Raw genomic sequence first — 12205 nt, 5'->3', positions numbered from 1 at the left:
ATATGTTATGCATGTAATCCAAAATTATGCAAAGAGTGAGCATTGTTTTATTAAAACACCTGCCGCGCTTTGAGCATAAGTGATGCTTTTTAGAAAGTGACTTTGGACAATATTTTAGATGCTTGTGATTGTCTTCTAACACTACTCAAACGAATTGCATCCTTAAAATACTACTTTTCATAGGATCCTTACTCTCACCGTTCATTAATCATAAGTGCTAAAACACCTTTGATATTTTTTAATACCGTAATATTTCATATGTTCTCAAATCTTAGCGGTCTAGAACTGACTCTCGAACCACTTGATGACAGAACTAACCCTCAAATTAGATTAGGCAGTCCAGTGAGCCAAATAATGGTCGTGAAAAAAAAAACTTAAATATAAGCAAAAATTGAATGCTTGCATTATTAATGACAAAGTATTATAAACACTGTATCAAAATACAATAAGTTTATAAACACTGCTCATGCAAAACAGACTCTGACCAATTAGTACCTCGACAAAATGATTATGTTTTTCATTATAGTCAACAGAGGTAAATATAAAAACAGAGATAATGGTTATTGCCTGTCACAAATTATAACCATTGTCACTTGTTATGTCACTCTTTTTTGACCTCATTATTTCTTCTTCTGTTTCTCTAATTACACACCTCTTGCCAATTATAGTGAAATAGTAGTATTAAGATTTAAGAACAAAGTATGGCTCAACAGGTACTTTTTTCTTTGTGACTACTCTATGTTAGTTTTTGGATTTTTCCTCTTGAATTTTCATTTGCATTAATGACTTTTTTCATATAATTGATTATTTGATGTTAGAATGAGGGGTGGCCACTGGGTTTACAGCCATTGAATGGGAGGAGGATTGGGGACAACTTTGGATCAATGTCATTCAACACCTTGCTTACTGGTTCTCCTACTTCTTCTACAAATTCTTCATCTGATTTAGACACAGAGGTTAGTAAAACTAAGATTAATTAACAAAATTTATGGGTAATAGTTTTTGGTTACTATGTTGGATTATACTCATTGGCGATTACACCGTCCGGCATCCCCAGCACATGCCTGGGCTCCCCTTTTTTTTTTTTTTTTTGTAATAATAAGAAACAAGAAAAAATAAAAATAAAAGAAAGAAATGCATTTCGTAAAGGTACCGTACGAAATATATTTAGTCTCTAATGTTTATTTTAGGTTTTAATTTGGTCCCTTATTTTTTAAAAGTTTCAAGTTGGTTCCTTATGTTATTGATCTCAACATAAGTTGGTCGTTTTCGTTAAATTTTGAGTTAATTTTTTCTAACTTTTTATTAAATTTTGAGTTAATTTTTCTAAAACATTCACATAGTACTCTCCTAAGTGGTCTACGTACGCAAATTCATTAGAAAAGTCGACGATTTAAACTAAAATTTGAGGAAAATGACCAACTTGAAACTTTTAAAAAATAAGGGACCAAATTAAAACCTAAAATAAACATAACAGACCAAATATGCAATTAATTCTAATTTTTAACAACCTAAAACCTTCTCAATCTATAATCTTTGTTTGATGACTTGATGGTGTTTTGAATTTTAAAATTTGTTAAGCTGTTTTGATTGTATAAATAAGTAGTTTAATATAATTATATACGTCGATGTGGATTCAGTTTTCATTGTAGTCTCTTATTTAGTTGAGCCTTAATTATATTGGAAACATGACTATACTCTTGCATGTTATTTCTTGTTTAAAAATTTCTTCCAAAATTAAATATTGAAAAACAGAGTTTAAATATTTTTATATTCGAAATTTGGGTTGATAAAATTCCCTCCAAAAATTTGCCCAGGCTCCCTAACAATCCTGGAGTCGCCACTGATTATACTACTCCATGTATTTGCTCTTTAAATTAAATTTTGTTATATTCTATTTCATTCTATTCTATTCCAATCTATTTTATTTCGTTTCACTTCATTCCATTATGTACTACTAATTCAAACTTGCCTAAAGACATGTTAAGTTTAAATTTTTACATGTGAAAGGTATTATTAGATGTAAAAGTTCATCAACACTATTTGCATGCAACTAAAAAATCAGGAGGAAGGAAATAATATGTAGGGAGACTCACACTTGAGGAAGATATTGTTGGATTTAAGTGTGACCGATTAGTTTCACATCAAATATATGAACGAACTTAGTGTTAGATATAGATATATAAGAGGGGTGATAAATATACTCAACATATAAGGATTTAGATAGAGATGTGGTGTACCGATGATCCTTGATCATTAGCATGTTGTTGCTCTTAGTGCTTCCTCCTGACTCCCCAACAAGTGGTATCAGAGCCTTAGTTCACCTTGGTGGGGGTGAGAAGGGAAAATGGGATTGATTAGAAGTGACTTTTACTATGGACTATGGACTATGACTTTTAGAGCCTTATGTAAAAAATTCTAATTGTCATTTAACATCAGAAGTGACTTTTACTATGGACTATGGAGGTTTTCTATCTTAAATTCTGGTATTTTGATTATGTTGCCTAATTTCTTAACAGTTGCTAATTTTTGTCTTTAATTCAGTCCACAGGGTCATTTTTCCTTGACAAGAGTACTACACTTGGGAGCCTAATGGGAGTCAATGGCATTGTAGAGCTATCTAGAAAATCAATAAGAGAAGCCAAATCAGAAATCTTCAAAACCAAGAAAGATCAGAACAAGTACTTCAATTTCAGCTCATGCTTATTCTGTCTATGTTCAAGGAACAAAGATCATGAACTTGATAACCAGAAAAACAATCCTCCATCTCTTGGTCAATTTCTTGCCATTGAAAGAAGAACTACTAATGGAATAAATAGAAGAAACCACCAAAGCAATCATGTGTTTTGCCATGATGATGAGTTGAATGAAACCAATAATGCAGAATCAAATTCGTTATTTGTGAATGGCACAGTTGCTCCTCCTCTGTCTATAAGGCAGAGTGTTGAAACAAAGAGAGAAAGTATGGTATTAGAGCAACAGAAAAATGGATTTGGTTCAATTGGAGAGTTGTTTTCATGCATGTTTCGACAAAATATATAGCATGTATGATTAGATATGGTATCTAGAATTTCCTACTCTAGAATTTTATTAGATATGGTATCTAAATATATAATAGTTAATCATGTTGTCATTTTTTATATTTAATTTTTTAATTTCAATTGAAATTTTAAATTATTTTTTTTCAAAATTTAACCTTAGGAATAGTTATCTTGCTGAACAAGTTACATATATTTTGAATATTTTGCATTAAAAAAAAACAGAATGTTAGATCATATCTTTGAGTAACAAACAAATCCTAAAATTTCTAATATATATCTTAATTATATCCTAACAATATTTTTCTAAGTATAAATATAAGATCTCCAAAAGAATTCTCATCAATTTAATCGATCACAATATTCTTTCCTCAAGTATTTTCAACTCTCTCTGTTCATCTTTCTTCCTCTCAATTATTGTGAATTAAGTTTCAACAATGACAAGATCTTTCAGAAAGTCATCATGCAATGAAGAACAACAAGACATTTCACTTCAATTTTCAACATTGGTTTTTCAAGAAAGAATTATCGTTCAAAAGGTCAATGAGAACGATAAGCCACGGGCGGTTGAATTGGGTGGTGCAGCTGCGGGAAAGAGCAAAACGATCGCATGGTCCTTCCCTGGCGATGAGGTAGAAGAAGAAGTACATAGTGTGAAGAACAAAATAATGTCTTTGAAGAAGTTCCAAAGGTGTCATAGCATGTAGTATTTTATTTTCTTTTTATGATTGACTGATTACTATCAGAGCAATCAAGGGATCCACTGTGTTCTTTTTTCCTATTTTAGTAACCATGCAATGCATACTTTGTAACATTTGATTTTAGAGTTTGATGACTTTGTAGAATTGCTTCTACTTTCCTTTACCTTAAAATCAGTTAGTTTTGAGTGTATTTTGTGTGTCGTAATTTGTTTTTAAATTAGATATGTTTCAACCAAAAAATAATAGAGATTTTGTTTGTATTCAAAATAGAGTGAGATTTTATCTTATTTTAAACAGATTTGTTTGTTTCAACTTTTAAGCCTTATATTTATATATTGAGAGAACCATGTTTCAACATGATGTATTTATAGATTTATGATATCTCACACTAACTGACTGGTGTACTAGCAAGCATATATATAATAAGAAAATAAAACTAACTTTGGTCCATATCGTCGTCCATGTATATTAACTCAATTTGATTTTTGCATTTATCATAAATCAACTGATTAGTTAATGTTTAGCAAATAATCTCTTGCCACTAATCACATTAGATAAAAGTCAAATTGAGTAATAATTTTATGAATGATGCAATACATTAGATAAAAGTCAGAGGCGGTAATTTACCTACCCTATGGAGGATGCCAGCGGTTTGAGTCCGCTTATCTCCAACTCGTGAATTTTAATGATATATAAAACTACTCCTAGCTCAATTTTCCTATTCGGTAGTTTGGTTTAAGCTATGCTATGATTTATCATTTTTGGACGTTGATAAGATCCTTTCATCTAACAACACCTTAGGTTGGCATAGGTTTCAAGTTAAGAGTGAGGTTCAAACGAGGAAAGGCTACCTAGGCACCCAGAGACAAGAAGAGCGTAATAAATGACGAGATGCTCTAGGGAGTTGACAATAAGCATAGATTTGAGTATTTCCGAATAGGTCAACCTTTCGAACTATTGTCACGAGTCATAAAACCTAAACTGTAACATGTTAGCAAGTATCATTTTAATTTCTGGAAAAAAAAAAATTACAGTTTTCTTTAATCTTAAAAAAAATGTGATAGTATTTTTATTATCAATAAAAAAAGTGAATTGGATTACATGCGGTTGGACTGAATGCAGTCGATGGTTCTGAGCTGTCTTATTAAAATCAGACAATTTAGATTTTAAGATAATTTTTTATTTTTGTTTAAAACAAAATTCTTAGATGAAATCTAAACCGTTCGATCAACATCAAACGATCTAAAATTTACTGACTGCATGACTGCACAGTTTTCAACAACCAAGAATACGAGTCCATATGGAAGGTATGTATAGTATTTGCTTACCGTACGTGACACGTTTATAACTTCTTATCGTATTCATGTTGTTGTGAATTCGGACCGAAAACCACATCAATAAAACCTTTGATGTGTGGGACAAATGAATTGAAGCAACCAAATCAAAATGAATGAGAATAAGCAATAAATCAACAAAAGCTAGAACTACCAAAAGCAATAAAAGACACGAATAAATTGTTTACCTAGTTCAGTTATAACAACCTACTCTGGGGGAGAGAGCCACTCTCCGTTCCACTATCAATGGAAAGCTTGATTACAAAGATTCAATAGAAAAGTTGCAAGAATTTAGAGTTTTCCTAAATTCTACCATTTTCCCGAATCTCTCCCCATGACCAAGAGATTCAATGTGAAAGTGTTTCCCAAGGTGATGGATCAATCCCAACCTTAGTGTTTCCCCAAGAGAAGTTCTCTTTCAAACCCTAGTCTTTTGTTGGCTTTAGAAACCCTAAAAACACCTTGCAAATAACAGAAAATGTGACACATATATATTACTGCGTGTTTTTCCGCCCGGAGCGCCAAAACAGAAAGTAAAGCTTGATTACAAAGATTCAATACAAGAGTTGCAAGAATTTAGAGTTTTCCTAAATTCTACCATTTTCCCGAATCTCTCCCCGTGACCAAGTGATTCAATGTGAAAGTGTTTCCCAAGGTGATGAATCAATCCCAACCCTAGTGTTTCCCCAAGAGAAGTTCTCTTTCAAACCCTAGTCTTTTGTCGGCTTTAGAAACCCTAAAAACACCTTGCAAATAACAGAAAACGTGACACATATATATTACTGCGTGTTTTTCCACCTGGGGCGCAGAAATTTCCGCCCGGGGCCCCAAAACAGAAAGTCATACCTGTTATGCAGAAATTTCTACCTGAGGCGCCATTACTTCCGCCCGAGGCGCCAAACCAGTAACTTTTTTGTGTCTTCCTCGTTTTCAAGGCAATTTACAACACATGTGAATCTGCAACAACTTCGATTGGATCCAGATATGAAGATTACGAGATTCTGAAATATTTCTTCCAATTTATTTTTTAAAAGAAAAACTATTTCCAATTTGATGTAGCTAGTCTGTATGATTAAAAATATGTATATTTCCATTTTTTATTAAATAAAAGTTTCAAACTTCAACTCTTATATTTATATATATAATGTGATGTTTCTATCAATTGAATTAATCTCCTCTTTAAATTTAAATTAATTGTCTTTCAAGATTTTTGTCATACATTAAGAAAATTGATGACATTCTCATAAGTCATAAAAAATTTACAAAATAATTCTTTCTAAAAAAAATACAAAATAATTTTTTTTGACCAAGCTAAAATGAGATATATATTACCACAACAGTCTCCCCAGCACAAGACGTACCGAGATAGACTACAAAAGTTTACAAAGAGTCAGAGGAACAAAATCATAAACAAATCATACAAAGCTCAAACAAAACATAGGACTAGATCAACAATTATGGTAGTTAGAAGTTAACGTAATACTCGTCGACTTCAACCACCTAAAAGAGAAAAGCTTGATCTTGTCCATCAAAATATGATACAAAATAATTTTATTAATTATCGATGTACTTTTCCCTATCATAAATATAAAATAAAACATGTTTCAAAAAAGATAAATGCAAAATAAAATATTTTGATAATAGTGCACATAAAACACATCTGAAAAATAAATAAATTATGGCGGATGGTAACATATGCCCTTAGTCCTAAGGGAACATAATAAATAATTTAATATAATTTTTTATTTTTTATTTTAATTATATACATATATATGTAAGATAATTATACTTGAATGAAAGATAAATGGACAATAAATCATGCCGTTAACTCTTTTTGAATGACAAAACTAATCATCTTAAATATTACATCTAAAGATATAGAAGACATCATATTGCTATAAGCAAAAAATATGCATTTAACTTTTCAAAAGCTAAATGTTGTATTTCTTAATGTATTAATTTTACTATTAGGTTATTTAACATGTGCCTTTAAAATACATATTAGCAGCAAGATCTATAAATTAAAATCTACATTTAAAAGTAAAATACGTTAATTTTAAAATAATTTTTTTATATGTACCCAAAATATATTAATTTTTTTATTGTTCTAAAACTGCGGAATTATTCTTTAAGATATTTTTGTACTTGTCGAAAAAAATGCTGCAACATGTCGGCAATAGTGATTATTCTTAATATCTTGTAAATATCAACTCTAATATTTTATTATTAAAATAAAAATGCTAATATCTTGAAGAAAGAAAAAAAAACTCACGGTCACACACTGTTGAGAGTTGGAACAAAGCCATCAAAGAAGAGGTCAAACGCGATTATTACATCTTAATCACAGCTTATGGAGAAATGACACCTATACTATTTTGGGCCATGTATGAAAGTGACATAACTTTGTTTCCTTCTTTTTCTACGACGTGTCTTTTTCTTGTTTCCATTCTTTGGTGCAAAAGAGCTTTTCAACAAAATCTCTTTGCCATTCATTTAATTAATTTTATACAAATAATTATTTTTTATCGACAACTTCTCAATATAAATTTTAAAAAATACAAAATATCTTCTTTATGGTACATTTTTACACGGTATGTATTAGACTAGTGGCCAATTGGCATCCAAAAATCATTATTCCAAAACACACAAGTTGATCAATTATGTAACAATTCCAATTCCAAATATCTAAATTACGTAATTAAAGGGCTAAAGACTTCCCTTTAATGATCCCACCATGCCACATATGTGACACATGATTTGATCATGTCATAGTCATGTTATATAATATATATGTTATAATTATAATTGTCAAAAATAATAATAATTATAAGTTAGAAATGTAAATATCCAATTATTCTCCCAAGTGTACAAATAAATAATTCAACACACAAACTAATGGAGACATGATCACATGACAAAGGAGAAGCATACCTTGTCTTTCTCCTTTGTATTTTATTGCTCATTTGGTATAGTACAAACAAATATAAACAAAAAATGCAATGAAATAAGCAAATACATTTTCCCATAACATAAACTTACACTTTTCAAGACAAATCATATACTCACTTTTACTTTTTTTTATAATAATATTCTCTCTTATTCTAAATATAAGAGAAAAATTGAGTAACAAAAACTGATATATCTGATTCAAAATTTAAACCAGATACATCAATTTTTATTGATCTAAATTTTTCTTATATTTAAGATCGGAGATGGTATTATTATTACTATAAATATTACTAATCGATTAATAATAACACTTACTACATCAACATGACATAGCTTCCTCTTTTTCTCCAACAACATTTGGTACCTACCTTGAACTTCTTCACCTTAATTCACTTTGCTTATTGCCCAAAATTCTTTTACATTTTATTCCTTCACTTTTTCACTTTCATTTTACCTTGTTGGTTAAGCACTCACTTAGTTACCGTGCCTAAACCAATATGGTATCATTAATTTGATACTTTGGTTTTAATTTTGATTATCCTACAAGCAGTGGAAACTATCACATTGATTACTGTTTATCAATCCACTCATCAGCAACTCTTCCGGAACTTCGGCCACCCAACTTTCCGAATGAAACGCTAGATAATCCTTTGAAGCTGCTACTACCACCGTCGTTTAAGTTTCGGAGTTTCCTCGACTTGTTTACCTTTGAAGAATTGATGTCAACATTGTCTTGATCAGATTCGTCGTGATTTTCTATTTTCATGATAACCATAAGTCTAGATATGTTGCTTCGACAAAATGGACAGACTGGTGGAGTAATAGAAGCAGTTGTCGGGTTCGGTTTGTTGTAACAACAAAGGGCTAATGTGCATTGTGCACACATTTGGTGACCACAATTCTGAACTTCAATTGTGCATACTTGCTCAAAGCAGATGCAGCATAATTCTGACTCACTAATCTGCATAATATCATATTCCAAAATGAGTATGCTACTTTTTTTCGGCTCACTATTATAAATTTAAAATTGGCCAAATAATCAACAAAAACTTATTAGAATCATGCAGCATTTTAAAATTATTCGACTACATTGACTTCCAACTAACGACTATGAAAATCTTCTGTGGTCTGAAAAGCCAAATATCAGCATTCGAATTAACTCAATTGCAAAACAAACGAATTTGGTGTGTGTGCATGCGGGCGAGCAGAGAGTGTGAAGTTACCTCGGAGATGTTGTCATCTACACAATTAGACTGTGATGGAGATGGAAGAGAGTAAACCTTCCCCTTCAATGTATTTTGCTCCCTTTCCTTGTTTGCATCCATCAAAGCTTGTTCTAACAAGGCTTTGGCATCCGGATTAAGTTCACTGATGAACTTCAGTGGAGATGGCCAAACAAGAGGCTCAGCAGATGTAGGATTTAGTAACGACGCACATGATCCATGTCTGTGTTTCATAGCAACCGTATATGGTATCCGCCTGTATAAACACATCAAACATACAGCATAAAGACAAATCCAGGGATAATGAACATCAATCCGTTCAACTTATAAACAGCCAAATCGTTAAATAAAGTAAGTTTCTCCCTAAATTTGGAAAGTTACAATACGAAAATGTCATATATATGAGAGTACAAGAAGAGGGCCTATTAAAACTAATGATGGAATTTTCATATCAATCAAAGATTTTCGCAGCATCCCAATATGCCAGATAAATGAAGATGAAATATGTTGAGATATGTTAACAAGTCTCAAAACCAACCATACCCGGATGAATCACGCTGAAGACGATCCGCACCCCATGCCAACAATTCGCGGATGCAATCAAGAGATCCTCCTCTAGCAGCTAGATGAAGGGGAGTGCTACCAGGATAGCTGCAAATACCAATAAATTAGTCCACAAAACAGAAGAATACATATGATTCAAGCCACTCTAACCATAGAACTTTGACAGATTGATACTCACCCATATCTACCAGTTGAAGCACAAACAAGAGCTCCACTGTCTAATAGAACATGTACACATTCCGCCCGTCTTTGACGAGCTGCTAAGTGCAAAGGCGTCGCACCCTTTCCGTCTCTAACATTCACAAACCGAACAAATCCCCTAAAACCAATTAAAAAAAACATTCAAAAAACATCCTCAAGAAAAACAACATCAATCCAGAAAATATGCTAAAACAGAAAAAGGAACAAACCAAGAAGCAGCCACATGACTAGATTGAGCAGAAGAAAGAATAGCTTTAAGGCAAGAAAAATGGCCATAATAAGCAGCATAGTGTAAACAAGTTCTTCCATTAACCGTATCAAACATCAAAACCTGAAAATTTTCATAATTTCCACACATCAATTTTCCAAATTCATCTATAGATTAAACAATAAAACTAACAATGAAATTTTCCAAATTACATTAGCACCAGCTTCAAGAAGCTTCTCCACACAAGCAATCCTTCCATGCATTGCAGCCAACATAAGAGGAGTCTGAAATGAATCATTCAAATCACAACAAACCAAAAAAAGGGTAATCAAGAACTAATCAAAGATTGCATTTTTACAAATAAAAACAAAAACCCACATGCTAAAAAACACAATGCAAAATAAAGAACATAACCCATTACCTGTTTTTGTCGATTTAAAATATCTGGATTAACAGATCCATGTAAAAGCCTTGAAAGAATCTGAAGTTAAACAGAATCAGCTTAAACTAAACGCAGCAGAATCAGAAAGTGAAAAAAGCTTACACATTTAGAAAGGTAAAAGAGAATAAACCTCGATCTGGCCATTAACAGCAGCAATATGAAGAGGTGAATAACGATCATAGAGAGTTGTTTGATGAAAAAGTGAAGGGTCTTGTTGTAACAGAGTTGTGACAATTTCAAAATTACCTTGTTGTACAGCAGTGAAGAGACCATGATCATTGTTACCTCTGCAACTAAGGTTTTGACCCATGTTGTTGTCGGAGAGGTGTGAAGTGGTTGAACTTCACCACATATGATGTTGGCTTAGATGAGCCACCACCTGGTTTGGTGGTTATGATTGGTGAATGAAATGACTTAGAAATGAATGAATATAAATGAATGAATGAATGAATTTTTTTAGAATAAAGTTTGTAATAACTTGTAACTGTATGTTGTGTGATTGAGACGATTTTAATGTTAGTTATAGTGGCAAAAATATGTGAAATGTCACAAGAGAGAGAGAGTATGGGAAAGAGGGGTAGAGATGGTAGCTGACTGTGTTACTGAATAGTGGTTGCTGTGTCTGAGAATGACTTGGGCATCTACCTAGATTATGTGTTAAGCTTCGGCTTCGCTACGACGGACGGATCTTTTCTGATTGCATGTAGTTTTGACAACCTATAATTCAGATCAATTTGAGGATCCCAAACTAATTAGAGTTGGCCAATTTTAAATCGGCAGATGATATTACATTACGGTGTAAAACTGAATCTTTAATGTGAACTGTCCGATTTAATATTAATTGTTGAAATTTAATATAACGTGAAACTGCGTGTAATATTTATAGCGAATTTAGATCCTTGCTCAACCAAGATATTACTCCTCATTAATTCTTTTGTGAAGTTTTTCATCACATAACTTAGGCTATGTTTATAGTAACATAAATTTATAGTGAATTTACCAATAAAAGAAGTTTTTTTTTTATAAACAAAAGTTATAGACTTAAATGCAGTTTTACCCACTATTTTGATTAAATCGGAATTTTACCCTCCCCATTTTAAAATGCGGACTTTTACACCCCCTGTTTTATAATTTTTTGGATTTTGCCCCCCCTAAAATTCTGCTTTCGAGTCTAAACTTCAAAGCATCGCATAAAACTCAATTTAGATCAATAATTCACCAAACTGATACCAAAATGACCGTAATCGAGTTAGATTTCTACATAATCAAACCCCACTAAATTTGGAGTTACAGAGAGAGATTAATTACCGTTTTAGTGAATGTATGTCTTCCAAAATTCTGCACAAAATCTGCGTTCGAGTAACAACTTCAAAGCTTTGCACACAACTCAATTTGGATCAATAATTCACCAAACGGAGACCGAAATGACCGCAATCGAGTTAATTTTGCAGAAATCTACTTCTGACCTTCAAATTTAACATCGTCTAACAAAAACATAGTAACTCCAAATTCGAAGAAATTGAAATGACAACAAGGGTAGTTTTG

The 12205-nt window shown here is 32.0% G+C and overlaps 2 protein-coding genes across 2 annotated transcripts; one reads left to right on the top strand and one right to left on the bottom strand.

Moving 5' to 3' along the window:
- The first annotated feature begins 593 nt into the window (after positions 1-593).
- On the top strand, positions 594-3095 carry LOC123898523 (uncharacterized protein At3g17950-like). The gene is made up of 3 exons (XM_045949506.1): positions 594-713; positions 819-956; positions 2545-3095. Exons 1-3 carry the CDS (start codon positions 702-704, stop codon positions 3040-3042), a joined length of 648 nt encoding a protein of 215 aa, XP_045805462.1. The 5' UTR covers positions 594-701; the 3' UTR covers positions 3043-3095.
- Positions 3096-8068: 4973 nt separating this feature from the next.
- LOC123897697 (putative E3 ubiquitin-protein ligase XBAT31) lies at positions 8069-11508 on the bottom strand. Its single transcript, XM_045948434.1, has 8 exons — positions 10791-11508; positions 10640-10699; positions 10431-10502; positions 10220-10341; positions 9988-10128; positions 9789-9896; positions 9246-9501; positions 8069-8983 (listed from the first exon to the last, which is right to left on the bottom strand). Exons 1-8 carry the CDS (start codon positions 10968-10970, stop codon positions 8591-8593), a joined length of 1332 nt encoding a protein of 443 aa, XP_045804390.1. The 5' UTR covers positions 10971-11508; the 3' UTR covers positions 8069-8590.
- Positions 11509-12205: the final 697 nt, after the last annotated feature.

This window comes from Trifolium pratense, linkage group LG7 (assembly GCF_020283565.1).
Source record: "Trifolium pratense cultivar HEN17-A07 linkage group LG7, ARS_RC_1.1, whole genome shotgun sequence".
Taxonomy (NCBI): domain Eukaryota; kingdom Viridiplantae; phylum Streptophyta; class Magnoliopsida; order Fabales; family Fabaceae; genus Trifolium; species Trifolium pratense.
This window is presented reverse-complemented; position numbering and strand designations above follow the sequence as displayed.